We start from the raw sequence: 19,302 nt of genomic DNA on the forward strand, positions 1-19,302 counted from the left end.
ACAAAAATGCATATTTGGAATTGGAATCAATTAGATGCCAATATATCCTTACAAGCATGCCTAACACATGCATTGCACACATTAACCCTTACAGCAATTGAAGCAGCAATGGTTTCAATTAAAGCACTGACAAGCGTCCTATTAGTGAGTAATGAGTAAAGGAGTCGATTCTATTGGGTTCAGGTGTTAATGCTTGTAGTCATTAGGCGGTCCGTTCGCCTACCGCAGGAACGAGTGGTGTCCGCAAAGCAATAGTAGCCTTTTGGACACCGCACATTTCTATCGGTTTTGGTCGCGTGCATTCGGAGTGCTATCCGAATGTACGCCCCCCAACATAAGTGTACTCCCCCGTGTCCGCCCATGTTTCCTCCCAGTTTTTCCCACTTTGAAACTACGCCCATGTGTCATTCCGCATGACGCCCATAATACGCCCATATTTCCCGACTGATTGCGGTGAACAGTTTTGTACGGGATTTGCCCGAACAGGTACGGAGTCAAGGCGTGGCACATGCGCGTTGCGTTCTCCACGCATGCGCAGACGCCGTAAAGACGCGATCCGAAAGTATGCGGAAAAGTACGCGTCAATCAGAATAAGGGCCTATATGACTTACTAGTAGAGGCCAGGAAGAACTCGGTCATTGGAAAGGAAGAATTTGAGTACTTGTATACCAGGCATCCTACAATGCCCATATTCTACCACATACCAAAAGTTCATAAGAATAAAGAACTCCCACCTGGAAGACCCATAGTGGCTGGTATAAAATCATTAAGCTGCAACCTGTCACATCTTATCGATATACTTCTTCAGCCATACGTACTCAAAAATGCCTCACATTTAAAAGATTCAACTTCCCTGTTGAACAAATTAACCAATTTCCAATGGAAGGAAGATCTGACTTGGCTGACTGTGGATGTCCAAGCTTTGTACTCATCGATCCCACATGAGAAAGGCCTGAAAGCAGTGGAAACCATACTCTTAAGACATAATCTGAGTAACCCTAAAGAGATAGAGTTCATTCTCAGCAGCATCAAATTTATTCTAACACATAATTTCTTTGAATTTGATAAAAAATACTACCTGCAGACCACCGGAACTGCGATGGGGACCAAATTTGCCCCATCGTACGCAAATCTGTTCATGGGTGTCTGGGAAGAACAATACATTTACAATTCCAAGTACTACGGGAATATTCTATTCTACCAACGCTACATTGACGATCTCATTCTGGTATGGAGAGGGGACATTTCCACCATCGATGATTTTATGGAAGGCCTTCAGAACAATGAATTCAATCTTAAGTTCACCCACAAAATGGATCAAAAAAGTATCGACTATCTAGACTTGGTTCTGGAAGGTTCCCCTGGAGAAACAGTGACCACCAAAACTTTCTTCAAAGAAGTGGATTGTAATAGCTACATTCCATATGACAGCTGTCACCTACCACAATGGAAGGATAGTATCCCATTTGCACAATTCTGCCGCATTAGAAGAAATTGCAGTTCTATAAGAGATTACAATGACCAATCCTTGATGTTGGCGAATAGGTTCATCGAGAGAGGATATGACCCACAAAAAATCAATCAAGCAAGAAGTAAAGCGTCTGCTAGACCACGGGAAGACTTCCTATCACCAGTTGAAGCCCCATCCACCAAGAACTTTGGAAAACGATCCTTTGTAACCCAATATAACAAGGAAAACTTTCAAATTAAGAAAATTCTGAACAGACATTGGGGCATCTTACTGAAGGATAACATCTTGGGCCCACATCTACCGCCCAAACCAGATTTGATTTTTAGACGTGCAAAAAATCTTAAAAGTATCATTGCTCCCAGTCAATTGAGAGCTATCTCCAGAAAACCACCAGAGAGTAATTTTCTGACAAAAGTGGTACGTTGCACACCTTGTAATAAGTGTCTGTGTTGCAAATTCATAGAAAAATCCCCATTCAAACATGAGACTGGAAAGAAAAAATATTCCCTGAACCTCCCAACTACCTGTAATTCGAGTTACGTGATTTACCGAATCACTTGCGGCTGCGGAGCTACGTACATCGGCAAAACAAAGCGGCAGGTCAAAATTCGGATACAAGAACACATCCGTAACATCAAGCATAAAGTATCCATCCACAGTCTTTCACGGCATTATACAGAGAAACATAATTCCTCTGTGGAAGTGAAGAATTTCTCTTTCACCATCTTAGAACAAGTCACTGTAGATCCCAGAGGTGGAGATCGGGACCTAAAACTCTCCAAACAAGAGACATTTTGGATATACACACTTAACACCCTTTACCCTAAAGGGTTAAATGAAAATGTTGACATAGTGTCCTTTTTAGGTTCATAGAAAATCCTTATTATTTTTTGGACACTAGTCCCTTTCACTCAGCTGCCCATCCCCTCCTTTTTTTTGGAAGTTGTATGGTTGAACACCTTGGGTCTCCGTCTTTTGAATTAATTTTGTGTGGTACTTTGGGCCCTCATACCCCTGGGCATACTTTGAACCTTTCCCATAGCATATTCCTATTATATCTGTCTATACATTCATACCATTATATGTTCTTTCTTCTTTCCTATTATTAGTGTATATCCTTTAAGAGATTCAGGATTTATACTCCACCCTTGTACCCTTTTTCCCATCCTATTGGCACTACTACGGTTCTATAATATCCGCTTGGGGCATACTCTGTTCTAAATATTATATCCCTATACGGGACACTATTTATGGTTGGGTTCACTCTTTCTTTATATGTTATCACACTTTAAACCCATACATAAATTTCTGTATGAAACTATGTGATATCACACTTTAGATCTATGTATGAATTTCTGTATAAAATTTCCTTGGATATTATTGGTCATCATGTGATCACCAGAATTTTTATCACCTGTACAATCTGTAAAAAGCCTATATTCACAACCTGTAAACATAGGATATATATCCTCTGTCACCCATTACTATGTCATCATTGTATTTTGATATGTAATGTCAGATCCATCATTGTGGTTTACCCAGACCTCATAAGAACATTGGGTTTAATCATTAAACACAATGTTTCTATCCCATTCAACACTGTTTATTATTTTCCCCTTAAATATTTATGCTCTTATTATAGCAACACTATTATCCCCATTATCGGATTGGGGAATGCATAGGTGCACTATATAGAATGTTAGGTATACTAGCACTTAGGACACTTAGTTGCGTGACTTGGCCCTCTATTATCTATATCAGCCGATTATACGGCTCCCTGCACTTTCACTTTAAATTAGAATTCCAGCTATCCACATTACATCTCATACCCGGTTTTTGCACTCCTTCCACTGACCGGATAGGACGGCCCACATTCAGGGTATAAATTAGGTCCACCCTCCCATAGTCCATTCATTCTGGAAAAGGTGCAGGAGAGTTCAGTTGTGCTCACCAAATTCTGGTAGGTTACCCTTTGATATATCTGACAATTGTTTATGATGTTGTAATTCCTTATGCTGTTGGATTGTGATTCACATATCCATTGTCTTTACTATTGTCACCCTGTTCATATGAATATACTGTTGAAATTTATACATTCGTGAATCACATAGCCATGTTGATTATGTGGATTTATGATATATCCAGCCATTTCATCTGGATGTAGTCATTTATATCATGCAGAGGTACAATATTGTTATGCCGATATTTCCAGGTACTAACACTACAAATGCTTTTGTAATGTGGCCGGTACTATACTGTGCTTATATAAATCGCCCAGCCATGCATACTTTATTGGACCCGTAAGATATCAGGTTGTCCTCTGTTATATACACTGAATCGGATTATTAAAGTTGTCCTTTTCAGATGCCATCATCATTGAGGTTTAGTGATTATACTATCTTTTATAGCCTCTATGATGGTATTTTGACCCCTTAGTTGTGAGTTAGAGTCTTTTATGGTCTTGGGCATTCTCCCTGTTATAATTGTCTACTCAGCCTCACTTTTCCCTGAGCTAGATTTGTTATTAGCACATGACCCCACCTAAAGTAGGTATGGCCAATGAATTGTTAGCATTGATTTTGTGCTAGGTGACCTTTTGACCTTTAATGGTTCATCTATCTATAGGTACACTCCTCCCCCTTTTTTCCAGCACCCTATTCTGCCAAAAGGGCCCTTATTGAAGGCCTGTCTACATTGGGTATGTCCATTTACCTTATATTCGTTTATGCTTTCTCTCCTCCTTTTCCTTATCCTCCTACTTTTGCTCCTCCTATTATTGTGGTAGAATTTTGCTACTTGTGACTCATGAGACACATGCTCTGGTTTACAGAATTTTACAAAGTCCTTTCCAAACTCTGTTTGATTCTTACAAAGAATTTTAAAAGATTGTTTTTACAACATACCGCATTCTACCGGTATGTATTATATATCATATTTCTCAAAATTTCTGAAAGAAAAAGTTTTAATATTCTGTGTGATATATATATGATTCTTATGGCATTCTTTACCACCCACAGTGTACCCCTGAGGAAGTCTCTTCGGAGACGAAACGCGTCGGGTCGTTTCCTTGCGGTTCACAAGAATATGAATTTGTAAATGTCATACATTTGTATTTTTAATAAATGTGATTGAATTATTACTCTACCTATCTGCTTGAAACTTGAGCACACAATAAGGTGGTGGGAATTCCTACAGCGCCCTCTACATCTTTTTCTCGTGTCTTGTCCCTCATCTCCCACTAACAGGGGGGATTTTGTAGAGGTTGGCCGCTATCTAGTATTGGAAGCGCATTCAGGGTCAAACCCCCACGTGTATATATATATATATATATATATATATATATATAGCTAATGGAAAAAAGATGTCATTCTGGGATCTTATCAACGATGAAAAAGTATATTTCACAACAAGCAAAAGGCCAACGTTTCAGGGCTACAACGCCCCTTTGTCAAGGCATAAGCGTGAATAAAAAGTACTATATATATATATATATATATATATATATAAAGAGGGGTTATCGGAGTGCGCTATAAGGAGTACCACCTAGCTAGTTCACAATTAGTCCATATCCACTGGTATTCTTATCAGAAATTAGAAAGTTCTTTCATCTGTTTTCCGAAATAAGGAGGAGACTCCTTTTAGGATAAGTGATCCTTTATTCATAAAACCCAACGCGTTTCGTCACACAGGACTTTGTCAGGGGTATAGCAGAAAAAGTTTTTTCAATCTAGACAAGATTGGTAAAGAAGAGTGTCTTCACACTGTATAAAATCTATCTCAGGTATTCAATTTCCTGGATAGGCGGTTATCCCTTCAGGGAAATTCTTTAGTGAAAGCAAGTCTAATTTAGATCTAAATGGTAGCCATGACCTTAGAGGTCTATGCATAAACTCCAACCACTTATGGGCAAAAAAGGGGAATACGCCAATCCAATCCACCTCAGACTTCGCCTCAATATATGGCGAACCCAAATAATGTAATTTCTGAAAAAACTGCGTTGCAGAAGATCAAATGCTGGGGAATGTCCACCGTGACACCGTCCAATCACCTCTGCTAGTCCCTTTAGGATTAGCGCACTACGGAGGTTAAAACCATTCTTTTTATATATATATATATATATATATATATATATATATATATATATAAAGTGGTGGAAGTGGAAATTTTGAAGGGGGTGAGGAAAAATAAAGGCTGTAGAGAGGCAGGGACAGAGGCGACAGGGACGCAGAGACAGAGACAGCGGGGACGTAGGGATGGAGACAGCAGGGACAGAGACAGCGAGGATGCTGGGACAGTAAAGCACTATACTACAGCAGGCTATTCACTTTGCTAGCCTACTAGCAGCCAAGTGGCGGGAGCCCGGCAGGGGTACTCCAGTGGCAGCATTACCGGAACGGTGGCACCCCAGAGCAGAGCAGCGTATAGCAGGCTTGCCACTCTGCCTTTCTCCTGCTGCACAGCGCTGCCTCTGAACTATTTTTTAATAGAAGGAAAAACACACAGGTTCATAGAAATGAAAAGTGTTGTACGTCTGGCACTCCACGTAAAAAATATTATTTCAGCCCTGTGCCTTCACAAATAGGTTGTATAGAAGAGTGTAAATGGAGCACTCACAGCTTAACACAATTCAATTCAAACATGTAAACGAAACAAAGAAAGGGCTCATGCTTATAAGCATAAAAGTATAACAACTTTACTGATGAGAAAACAATTCATGTACATTCTAGATTGTCTTCCAGACCAGCCCAAAGAGTTTCATCAGGGTGACTTCATCACCCCCCGACATTCGATGAAACACGTTGGACATGGTCTGGAAGACATGTGGACGTTGATGTTCTGACGTTACACACTGATTACTAAGCCAGCACGGACAATACTCTCTGAGAAAGCCAAAAAGCTGGTGAGTGCATTGTACTTTTAATCTTGAATGTACACATGTCCTTTTATATATTTGCAGCACGCTACAACATGATTTATTTATTATTTATTTATTAACAGTTTCTTATATTGCGCACACATATTCCGCAGCGCTTTACAGAGACTAGTTGAACATTCACATCAGTCCCTGCCCCAGTGGAGCTTACAATCTATATTCCCTACCACATGTACAGGCACACAGACATTCTAGGGTTAATTTTGTTTGGAAGTCAATTAGCCTATCTGTATATTTTTGGATTGTGGGAGGAAACCGGAGTACCCGGAGGAAACCCACGCAAGTTCAGGGAGAATATACAAACTCTGCATAGTTAGAGCCATGGTGGGAATTGAACCCATGACCTCAGTGCTGTGAGGCAGTAATGCTAACTATTACACTATCCGTACTGGCCCATTGCAGTGTGAGTGGGTTTTGGGGGCGGTGCGGTGTGGTGCCTGCTGCCATGCAGGTGTCGTCGGACCACTTACCTGGCACCGCACCCTCTCACCTTTAGGCCGTGCCAAATCACGGTCCTGGAAACTCCGGCACCCGGACACGAACACCTAGGAGGAAGGAGAGTAGGTGAATGCTGTTCCTCCTGGATGAAGACCGATGCACCCTTTGTCCCGCGACGTCACTACAGAGGCACCCTCCGGGCTCCGGGAAACCTATTGGCACCTAGGTGAGGCCTTGACCTCGCACGGAGATGTGAGGTCCACGTACGCCCTGGATTGAGGAAGAAAAGGAGACAGGCAGGAACAAACACACAGATGGACAAGATGACACTCACCGTCCTCACTCTTGTTCTGCAACCCTCGGTTCTCCTCACAGGTCCCTGTAAGGAGACAAAAATACCAGACACGTGCAGAGCCTAACACAACCTAAACGTGACACAACTACTTTAACTACAACACAAAGCCCTAGAACTGACTAAGTGTGTGTGGTGCGACACAACAATAATAGCCTAAACAACTTTACTCCGGACACAATATACAAACAGCACAAGACTTGGTACTGCTTTCCTAGCATGGCGCCCATCGCATTAATCGTGTACATTTTTATAAGGCATACAATCTGTGCGATTTCGGTTTTTAAATCGTATGTATCGTATGAAAAACAGTAGTATAGTTAGGTACGATGCGTGCGATTCGATGACTGCGATTTATGCGTTTAAATCGATTGCCGTTGATCATTTGGGGAGGCATTAACAATGGAAGTGGAGTTGACATTATAAGCACCCAATTTGATGCATCAACACTTAAAAATCACATATCATCTCATTATAAACCACTAAATACAGTGTCATTTTAAATGCACCCCATTCTTAACACCACCCCCACTATGAACGCCAACCCGAAGCGTGGCGTGCGGCGGCACTACGTGTCCTCCGACCTTTTCATACCCCCACTATCCACGTCGGCGTGGAGTTGATTTTATAAAGTGTGGTGAGCGCAGCGAGCCACCGAGCCCGAAGCGTGCCGAGCGCATGCGGATACCTGTGAAGGTATCCGCGTCCCCTCGCGGGGCTCGGTGGCTCGCTGCGCTCGCCACACTTTATAGAATCAACTCCACGCCGACGTGGATAGTGGGGGTATGAAAAGGTCGGAGGACGCGTACCGCCGCCGCTCGTCACGCTTCGGGTTGGCGGTCATAGTGGGGGTGGTGTTAAGAATTGCTTCACATGGAATCACTTTACATACAACCGAAAGGAAACACATTTGATTCTTTATCGTATAAGCACCATCATCATAGTAAAATAACATGAAAATCATATCACATTGCATGCCATGACATACCACTACTTATGATATGTGAAGGCATGTGATAGGATTTACAATGCCCAAGATAAAAAAATACTTTCATCGCATCAATCGTATGCATCGCATGCATCTTATGACATTAAAACAGTACTACCGATGCGATACATGTGATAAAAATGGATATGATGAAAAATCACTGTAGTCGCATAAATCGTATACATCGCATGCATCTTTTGGTGCAGAAACACATAAGATGCATGCGATGCTTACGATTAAGGACCGATACAAGCGATGCTTATCGTGGGCGCCGTGCTAGGAAAGCAGTACCCAAGACTTTACCAACAAAGAGTCCCTTCAACCTCTGCCTAACCTTTGGTGTTACACTCCCTTCCTACCTAGAGCTGGCCAGCATATGCACACTCTAAACGATACCCTTTCTCTACTTGGGGACCCACGAGGGGACTGCCGCGGAGCACGTCCACCTCTTAACCCCAACCACCCACAGGAAACCGCAACGATATGTGGCCTAGAGCCCTTCCCTACCCACCTGCAGGCTTAGGGGCCTGAATACTACTCACAGGCCTAGCACCTGCCTATACCACACTAGAGTGACTTTGGCCTAATGCCAAAGTCACTAACACTACAACAAATCCTAACTGCAGCTCAGGCCTAGTGCCTGTCAGTGGCTACAGGCCTAGTGCCTGACTGGGGAACAGGTCTGGGATGAAGGCCCAGGCCTGACTGGATGAGCCCACGTGCCTAACGCCCGACCTATAGGGGCCTCGGGCCTTGCGCCCAGTTATGGGGCCACGGGCCTACTGCCCGACCTAACAGGGGCCCTGAATTACTATTGGGAATAATGCCCGATGCAGTGCTTTGGGGGGAAAGAAAGGACCACAGGCCTTGAGGGCCCGACTAACAGGAAACAGGCCTAGGGGCCCGATAATCATGCCCGCGGGCCAAGAGGGCCCAACTCATGCACCCACAGGCCGGAAGGGCCTCACTTTACCCACAGGCCTAGTGCCCGACACCCGGTGGTCTAGGGTAGGGGTAGGTGGCCTGGGGATGCCTACCTGATGTTCGGAGAGGCCGTGGGGGGGGAGCTTTGTCAGCTCTTTTGCATCCCACTCCCACTGGCCTCTCCAAGACCGGCCACCATCTTCTTACTTCTGCCGCTGTCCTGTCCTTGCCATCGGTGGCGCCGCTTCTCTTCTTCCTCCAGAAGGCGCCGGAGATCTTGCTTGATCCCGGCGTCTTCTGGCCTCTTCAGCGGCTGCCGGAGCTCTTCAGTCCGTCGCCGCTGTCTCCTTCCCCCTCCGGCGTCTTCTCTCTTCAGCCGGGGTGCTCCTGCGCTCCTCCGGCGTGGGCTCCTCTTCCTGCGACGCCGGGGGCAGGGCAGAGTACAGTGCGGCGAGTGCCGATTGGCTCGCCGCGGCCATTTCCTATTGGCTGCCAATTCGGGAGCTGTGATTGGCTCCCGAATGGCGCCATTGTTTTAACACAGTCGGGGGCGTTTTTCATTGGTGGCAATAATGGTGCCAACTTCAAACAGCCGCCCCGCCGATCCCCACCGCCGCTTGTCTGCCGCTGCCCAGGAGGAGGACACAGCTCTCTCCCTCTCGCCACGCTGCTGCTCCAGTGCTGGGAGCAGGGGAGCTGTCCCAGCACCTGGGCACATTCTTACAGCAGCATGTATGCCTTGATAAAGGGGCCCGCCGGAAGTAAAGTTCAGGGCATTCGCACCTTGCAATCCTATGGGATCATGTTTTCGAATGCAATGAACTCTTCCACCAGCGGGCCCCTTTTTCAAGGCATACATGCTGTAACATATAAAAGGGCACATCTGTATGTGAATTGTGTCTACTTCAGTAAAGTTGTTATACTTTTATACTTACGTACTTGCTCCCCTGCTCTTTGTTTCTTTTACATGTTTGAATTGAATTGTGACCTTTGGTGGGTCATTTGTGAAAGAGGCTGCAATAAGACTCTTAAAAAGGAACCAGGTGGACAATTAACCCACAGGACTGATTTCTGCATTGAATGAACTGTAAACAGGGTTCTGCTAACAGTTTATGTCGATGCTGTAGCGCTATGCCAGTTTCCTGTAACCCAGTTTGGTGCAGATGTGTCATTGTGGCAAGGGCACACAGCCAGCTGATGCCTTTATGGTGAGTGGCGAGCTGTTTTCCCTGCGTGTGTCTTGTGTGTGTGCGTGTGTATATATATATATATATATATATACACACACACTGTATATATATAATTTATTGCTCTGTTTGTTTGTCTATCTGGATATGCATTCTGATACCCCTGCACCCTGGGGGTGGGGCTTAATGATGACACGCTCAAGCCTCGCCCCCGAACTGCTGCTGAAAGTCTCCTCTCCGGGCTTCTCCCGAAGAGGAGACTGGAAAAGTTGACAGCCCTGGGCTTAGCAAAAAACAATTGGTTCGACAGATGGATAGCTGCGCCCGGGGCTGCTGCTGTGTGTAATTTCTGTGGGTCACCACACTCCCACAAACAAAGTACAATACACAAAAAATGAAAAACACTTCAGCGCTGTCCCTAAATTGATTCTGGAATGAACTTGCTTGATGATTTCCTGGTTTGACTGATGTCTTTCGACACTGTCTAGACAGGATGAGGCCTCTTACTGACCTCTGTGGGGGTCCCTATATGCACATAAAGGTATCTTTTATGTGTTCCCCAGGATTGTCTCACTTCACTCCTCCTCTGACCTCGCACTCTTTTTCATAGACCCAATGTAGATGTTACTGACCTTATATAAAGGCCCTATTTTCATATAAAGGTATCTTTAATGCAGGTTTTACGATCCTCTGGTAACTTCCTTGTCACTTTAGACTCCCAACATTCACATCAACACGTCTCAAAGACCAACACTCACCTCTATGTGAGGCCCTATAGGCACATAACGGTTTCTTTAGTCTTTTCAAGGTAAGGATATTCTCCACAACCAGCGTACTCCATAAAAAATTTATTCCATGTGGTACAAGGTAAAAACAGACGATAAAAAATGTGTTAAAAAAACAAACACAAAAATGGTGAGACCTTAAAGTTCAAACTCTCCCTGTATCCGGAACAGGTTGAGCTGAATTTGCCAGATGTAAAATAGCACAAAAAAGTCTCACCATCAGCTGTGTCCCCTCCTTCACCAACGCGTTTCGGGCTCCAGGTTATAGCCCTTTTTCAAGGTGTGAGAGGTAAGTATACTGGGGTGGTTTATATACCTGTCCCCTTCATTGCTATAAAACAGTAATACAAAAAACCTGGGCCGGAGCAGAAAATAACTGCCTCCTATAAGCCCTCCTAAATACCTAGCTAATACATTTTCTGTTCCTGGCTACACTTCTATTACATCCATATACCAAATACACATGCTGTCACATAATATGAATAATATTGCGCATACAGTATAGGAGAGATCCACCGCATCCCTTCCGGGATTAGAGTCCATGTTTTTTCTCTTTTTCCTACAGCTCCTCACACACCTGTGAGGGTTGCGTCGCGTCACTTCCGGTCCGGCGGAAGTGACTTCCGGTTACCGGATCGTGCGCAAACACCCGCTTCAGTGGTTCCACTTGTCACTATACAGCTCTCCTCCCTGTGCGCGCGTAAAACGCTTCCTCTATGTGCTTCCTCTGCAGGCACAGGTGTCACATCCTTCTCCGTTTGTATGTACAGCGGGGGCCATTTTGGATGCTCCATTTTCATAAGGATCAATGCTGTGTAATATGTGTCCCTACTTCAGGGAGCCATGATGTAGCCAAAAAACGTAATTGCTTTCTCCATGGATTAATCCAGACATAGACAAACATAATAAAAAGCACACATTAGTAAATTGCAATTTCATAAAAACATTTTCATAAAAAACACTTTACTTCAAAAGCCACATTTAGCCCATTTGGTTCTATTGTCTTGTGAGAATAGATTTTTTTCATCTCAGCACAAGACAATCTTTTCTCCCTGTCATTGACTCTCCAGTGCTCTTTGATAACATTTACACCACAGAATGAAAACAAATGTTTAGTGTCGCAATTATGTATGTTTTTGAAATGCAGAGACACATTATGGGTTTCAGTCCCCTTTTTGATGTTTCTCACATGTTCTGCCATGCGGGTCTTAAGCATTCTAGTGGTTTTACCAATGTATTGTTTGTGACAAGTACATTCAATTATATATATGCAGAATTTAGTGCTGCAGGTGATAAAATCATCGATGGTATACCACTCATTTGTCTGTGTGGACTTGTATTGATTAATCACTCTACTGTCACTTTTACACACCCTGCACATTGAGCAGGTCCCACACCGATAAAAACCTTTCGATTTTATGGGGTTCAGGGGGGACGGTGTATTAATAGCACTGGTGACCAGGAGATTCTTTAAATTATTGGCTTTCCTGTAAATAAAATGGGGATTCTCATCAACAAACTGTTTTAGGATGGGATCACTCTTAAGGATGCCCCAATGTTTCCTGATGATTTTTTCAACCTGTTTGGATTGGCTGGTAAATTTGGTGATAAAGTTCACCCCTCTGTGTGCATTACTCCTTTCAGGTTGGGGGACCACTGGTGTTGCCTTCACTACATTTTGTACTGATCCCCTGCCCTTTTCTCTAGCTTTAGTAATGACATTCTCTTGGTAGCCCTTATTTTTAAATTGCTTTTCCAATTTATCTGCATGAACCTCATATATGTCCAGTTCCGTGCAATTTCTGCCTATCCTCTGGAACTGCCCATTGGGTATGCTGCGCAACCAATTTATATGATGGTTGCTCGTGTAATTGATAAATGAATTGCAATCCGTAGTTTTTTCGAAATTGCGGGTTTTAACCTTGCCATCCTCCACATAAATGTATAGGTCGAGGAAATTGACATTTGTTTGACTTTTATCAAAAGTTAATTTTACATTGATATCATTACAATTCAAAACATCACAAAAATTACTTAAAGAGACATCATCCCCATTCCAAATAAACAAAATGTCATCAATGTACCGCTTCCAGGACACCAGGCTGGCACCGAGCTGCATGTTGTTAAAAATGCTCTCCTCCTCCCACTTAGCCATAAATAAATTGGCATAGCTCGGTGCCAGCCTGGTGCCCATCGCGGTACCCGTTAGCTGCAAATAAAAATCCCCATCAAACCAAAAATAATTGTTATTTAAAATGAGTGCTATACCCTCCAATATAAAATTTCTCTCATCTGTTGGAGTCCCTTCCTTGTTTAAGAAATGTTCTACGGCTTTTAGGCCTACTGTGTGATCAATTATAGTGTACAGGGAGGTCACATCAGATGTGACCAAGGTGTACCCTGTTTCCCACTGAACACTATTGAGAACATCAAGGGTAGCTGGGGTGTCTTTGAGATAGGATGCAGTTTTTTGGACCAGTGGCTGCAGCAACGTGTCCAAATAGTGCGACAAATTTGAAAGCACTGAATTGGTGCCCGCTACAATCGGGCGGCCCGGCGGATTTATCATACTTTTGTGTATTTTGGGGAGTATGTATACTACAGGTATGGAAGGTGTTTCAATCATGATATACTCCTTGGTTTTCTCCTCCAATACACCCTTCAGTGCATACATGTTAAGAAAGACCTCCAATTTTTTACTAATTGCCCCTGTAGGGTTGCCTCTCAGTTTTTTATAGGTTTTATTGTCTAGCAACTGTCTATATATTTCCTTATTGTAGTCCTCTGTATTCAATACTACAATACTCCCCCCTTTGTCCGCCGGTTTGACTATAATTTGGTCATTGTCTTTCAAAGTTTTAATAGCCTTCCTTTCACCTTTGGTTAAATTGAGGTTCTTAGGGGCCTTGATTTGCATTCTGTCAAGATCGTCCCTCACTAATTTTTCAAAGGTCTCAACTAGATGTCCCCTTTTATGAGCAGGATAAAAAGTGGATTTTTTCCTGAAAATTGATACAGTATCGGTGAGAACTTCTGCACCATTATCTTGTATTTCCCCTGCTGAGTTTTTTTCATCAAAGAACCGTTTTAGGGATAACTTTCTTACAAATTTCTGGAGGTCGACATACACCTCGAATTTGTCGATTTTATTCGAGGGAGCAAATTTTAGACCCTTCTCTAGTAGGGAGCTCTCATCCTGTGTAAGCTGGTAATTACTTAAGTTAACAATTTTTGTTTTATGATCCTCTACAGGGATGGTATTGGTTGCTTCATTATCAGCTTCTAGAGTGGTTTGGGTAGGACCTTTCTTTTTTGGTTTCGTCCTATGAATTCCCTTCCCTCTTTTACCCCTTTTTCTATGTGTTTTGACTTTTTCTATCTGTATCTGGGGGTTGTCGGTCTCCGGTCTAAAAAATGCTGATCATTATCATTAACTACATTAGGGCTGTTAGTCACTTCCCAAGATGATTTATTTTCCCTCCAGTTATTAGTTTGTCTGTAATTATTCCTCCTCCACCGTTTTTCTTTTGGTCTTTCCCACCTGTTCTCTTCCCACCTGTCATGGTTTCTCTCATCCCTATCCCTAGATGGCAAAAATTCTGTTTGCTTGGGTCTAGGAGTATTTCCATGGACATTAAGTGGTTTTTTTCTTAATCCGTAATTAAACACTTTTTTAGGGACATTAGTGGGGGGGGGGGGTTCACTGTTCTCATTACTTTTAACTGTATCATTTTTGGGTAAACGTTTTTCTTTATTATTTTCTTTATTAGTTAAGCTGTGTTGGTTCCCTTTTTTATAATCATCCTTATCCCTCCAGAATTTTTTCTTTTTCTTGGCCATAATATCTCTCTCATTCCTTTCTATTTTAATGGTTACGGCTTCTTCTAAATCCTTATATTCTTTAGATTTTGCATAGGGTTCCACCAATGACTTATATACGGCTATTTCCCCTTCTATCTTTTCTAGCTCCTCTTTTTTTTGGGTTATAATTAATTGCATTAATTTTATGGAACAGTCATCGAGAATTTTGAACCAAGAGTCCATAAACTCTTTAGACTCATTCCCAAAGGAAGGAATTTTCTCCAACCTCAAACCACGGGGGACAATTTTTTCTACGCAGTAGGTTTCTAAGGTAGTAAGTTCCCACCATATTTTTCCCTCCCGTATTAATGCTTTCTCTAGTTTAAGCATAGCCGTCTCTAAATCCTCATCAGTAGTACATACTGGGCTTAGGTCAACACATGAAATAGGTCAACATGACTAAGGTCAAGAGATTCAAAAGGTCGACACAACCATTATGGGAAGGTCCACAGTCAAATGGTCGACATGAGTTTTTCACCTTTTGTTCCGAATCTCGACGTAAGTCAACATGGACACCATATCAGTGTACTGTATCCCCTTGCATGGCTCGCTATGCTTCCGGCACAGTGCCTTACTACATTCGGCACACTATTATATTCTCCATTCACACCCTAGTGGATGGTAGGGTATGAAAAAACTTAAACAACTCATGTCGACCTTTATAATGCCAACAGTTAACCATTTATATATATATATATATATATTTTTTTTAAATGTGTTTTAAAGCAGTGTCAAGTCTATATTTAGTATGCCTTTTATATTGTTTTTCAGTTTTTTGTCCATGGCTATAGGCGTTACCAAAAGGAATTCATGCACCGACTGATGCTTAATTTCACCACAGATGAGGAACAACCTATTGTATGCTTAGAACTGCAAAAAGGAACTAACTATACTGTGGATTTTGTGTCAACATTTTACCCACAATTGCCTTCCCAAGTCAATATCGTTACCCCTATCTCAGGTATGCTTTCACTTTTTTCATTGTAGTTGGGAAAGATACTACAAACATACCTACAGTATGATTTTTCAGTTTGTTTTTTGGCTTTAGATTTATAGTAGGTCAATGTGTTCAATAGGATTTCAATCCTGGACACATTTTGAAATCCTGGGATTACTGAAAACCAATTAGGGTATTGTGATTTAAGGAGAAAAAAAAACCAATACATTTTTCAATTAACAACAAAAGGGAAATAAGAATAAACCAGCATTGTTGTCACTAACCATTTCAGTGCCCTGTGCCAAAAAAGAGGATTGGTGCTCTCTCCCCACTCCCACTACTTCGAAATACCCTTCCTCTGGCAGGCATGTTTATAGAAGCTTCTTCTAAGTTAGTTAGCTACTATCTTTAAAAAAAAGCCCAACATTGTGAATTTTGAGGAAAAAAAAAAGAAAAAGAAAATCCTAGTGTAGTTCCCGCTAAATTGATACCCAGGCCTAGGACTTTAAGCCTCGGCTTGTAGTGGAAAAATCAGGGAAAAGAGATCTCCAGATCATTGCTATTTAAAATGAGCCAGACACTAGGCTTTACCAGCCAGGCTCTGTGAAACCATGGAAGAGAGACCCACAGTTTGGAATGCCTTCTCCATGATTCCAGCACAGTTTTAGGTAGAGGTGGAACTACCAATGGTGCAGCAAGTGAATGCACTGGGGACCATGAGGACTAAGGGGCTCATTGCTGCCCCTGTCACCCTCTTCCTGTCACTATTTTTCCCTGTCACCCTCTTCCTGTCACCCACTGTTTTTCCCTGTCACACTTTGCCTCCACCTGCCTCTCCCTTTCACCTTCTGCCTCCCCCTGCCACCCACTGCTGTGTTGCATATTGTGAACTTGGATTAGGGTGAGAAGGGGGCTCCAAATTATATATATATATATATATATATTGAACGAATCACTCGGCACTCAGGCATGAAGTAATCAACTTGGACGGTGCCTCTGTATTCCGGCTGGAAGAAATATATACCACAAGCGTTCCAGGCACTCATCCGGAGTATCAACGGAAGATGATGAAATAAATCAGCCCAATACAGTGGGTGCTTTGCAAAGCACCCACTGTATTGGGCTGATTTATTTCATCATCTTCCGTTGATACTCCGGATGAGTGCCTGGAACGCTTGTGGTATATATATATATATATATATATATATATATATATATATATATATATATATATATATATATATATGCATATATATGCACCTGGCTCACCACTAGGGTGGCAACCCTAGCGGAGGCTTTTTTAGTTTCCCAGAATTCGGGCGTCTAAAAAAGCCTCCAGGCTCCCAACCCGCTGCCGCCACCGCCGCCTCTCTCCCCCACTTCCGTAGCGCTCGCTCGCCCCCAAACTGAGACTGACAGATCTGGACAATACGAACTACAGTGCTAAGTCACTGAAGGGCAGAAATAATATTATTTTAGTGATAACAGTTTAGAACAGTGGTCAGGGAACAGGGGTAAATTAACCCAAATGGGGTAAAAATGAAATTCCTGGGGGTAATGGATGGTCCCACTGCCGAGAAACAGTCGGGCATGCATATGAATCTATATGCATGCCCGGCTGTATCTCGGCAGCCGGCCGTCCATTACCCCCAGTAATTTCCTATAATTGGATATAGAATCTATATATAGATTCTATATGCATACCCGGCTGTGTGTGTTACAGTACTGTAGTGTACAGTACTGTAACACACACAGCCAGGCATGCAGGGCCGGCGCTAGCCGCTCAGCAAGGTATGCAAAGCAGGGAGGCGCCAGGCTGGATAGGCGCTCGCTCCCTGCTCTGCACCTTGCTTGTGGTGTTGCTGCTGGCCGCCGCTGTGCCTATAACAGGACGCGGCACTGGCAGCGTAAAGCAGCAGGACTCCCTGGGGAATGATGGGGGAATCTGCACTGAGCAGAGTGAGCAGCAGCATCATTCTTTCTAAATATCCAGGCAGCTAGGGCTCCTGATACCTGCTGGATGGTGACGGGCTCCGCCGCAACTCATATCGGGGTAGCAGCTGCAGCAGCATAAGCTCTCATACGTGACGGCATATGAGAAGCTCATGCTGTAACTGTCAGCACAGCACACGCTGCAGTGTGCTGTGGCTATGCTGCTGATGACTCAGGGGAGGTCCGAGGATGATCAAAGTATCCCTCTATAAAAAAATAAAAATAAAAAAAAATCCACGAAGGGGGCGTGGCCACGCCTCCCGCGATTAGGCCACGCCTCCACATTTTACTGGGGCCCTGATCTCTTGTCAGCACTGCCAGTGCAGTAAGCAGGGAGAGGGAGCCTCAATGCTGTCCATGGCTCACCTAAACCAGCTCCAGTAGTGCACGCAGCCAAAAAGCCACCATCAAACAAATGAAGGTTAAAGGTATTTGGGTCTTATGTTTTCTGTGATGATGTGCAGTAATAGACAAAGATATAATAGACATAAAGATATAAGGGGCGGGGAGGTGGTGATGGCATATGGATAAATGGAAAGGAGGGGGTGGTAGGTATAAGCAGAGGCGGGAGAACCTGGTAAGCGTGTTTAATGTGACGGGGGTGCACCAAGCCAGAGAGGTGCTCACTCCACTAGCTAGCACCTGTTGGGTCCCCGGCGACTGCCGTTTACATAAAAAAAAACAGGAGCAGGGGGCTCTGTGCCTCTGTCTGCGAACACACAGAGACCCTGTACCCCTCCAAAAATGGGCATCATGTTAGAGGAGACAGGAACATCTGTCAAGGCACCCAGCGCTATCTGGAAGTGCAAATTCCAGGAGCGCTGGGGCACTGTGCGCCTGCAGCCTCAGGCAAGGAGAATGTAACTCCTGGCAATGAGCATGTAGGTAAGCGGACCTTACATGGTATAATTTGTAATAGGCATTAAGATGTGTGACATAATGTGTAATAGGCATTATTGTGTGTGGTTTAATATGCAAGGGGCATTATGGTGTGTGGCATAATGTGTAATGGGCATTACAGTGTGTGACGATATGTAATTAGCAATATGGTGTGCATAATCCTGGTGCAGTGTATCCAAGGGGCTCTAAGTGGCTAAGTGACTTTTCCTGGCATAGTGTTTCTAAGGGGCTTTACCTGGCGCAATGTGTACAAGTGGTACTGTGTGGTGTAATGTGAATAACACACTACTGTGCAGCGTGATTTGAATTGGTACTATTACAGGGGTTCCCAATCTTTTCTGAATCACGGCACCCTAGAGTATCAGAATTTTTTCGCGGCACCCCTAGGCCAAAAAAAATAAAAATGAGATTGGGTTTATATTTGATTCTTAGGGTCAGTTATGTGGTAAAGGGCAGGAATTGCTTCTGTTTGCACACATTTTATGATTGGCAGCCTCCAGCACTGGTTTTGCTCATAAATAATTACCCATTGAT

General features: G+C 43.3%; 1 protein-coding gene across 11 annotated transcripts in view; it reads left to right on the forward strand.

The window, feature by feature from the left end:
- Positions 1-19,302, forward strand: part of SUSD1 (sushi domain containing 1) — a 200,582-nt gene that overhangs the window by 129,549 nt on the left and 51,731 nt on the right. For 8 of the 11 annotated variants that reach the window (XR_014472984.1, XM_083179480.1, XM_083179479.1 and 5 more), the window contains one exon: positions 15,711-15,900. The exons of the other annotated variants lie outside the window; for them this stretch is intronic. Coding sequence is in view for 7 of the 8 variants with exons in the window: in XM_083179480.1 (XP_083035606.1) it covers positions 15,711-15,900 (190 nt within the window). In the remaining variant the exon portion in view is untranslated. The remainder of the gene's footprint in view (positions 1-15,710; positions 15,901-19,302) is intronic. 11 annotated transcript variants of the gene reach the window in all.

This window comes from Crinia signifera, chromosome 1, assembly GCF_055691185.1.
Source record: "Crinia signifera chromosome 1, ASM5569118v1, whole genome shotgun sequence".
Classification (NCBI taxonomy): Eukaryota; Metazoa; Chordata; class Amphibia; order Anura; family Myobatrachidae; genus Crinia; species Crinia signifera.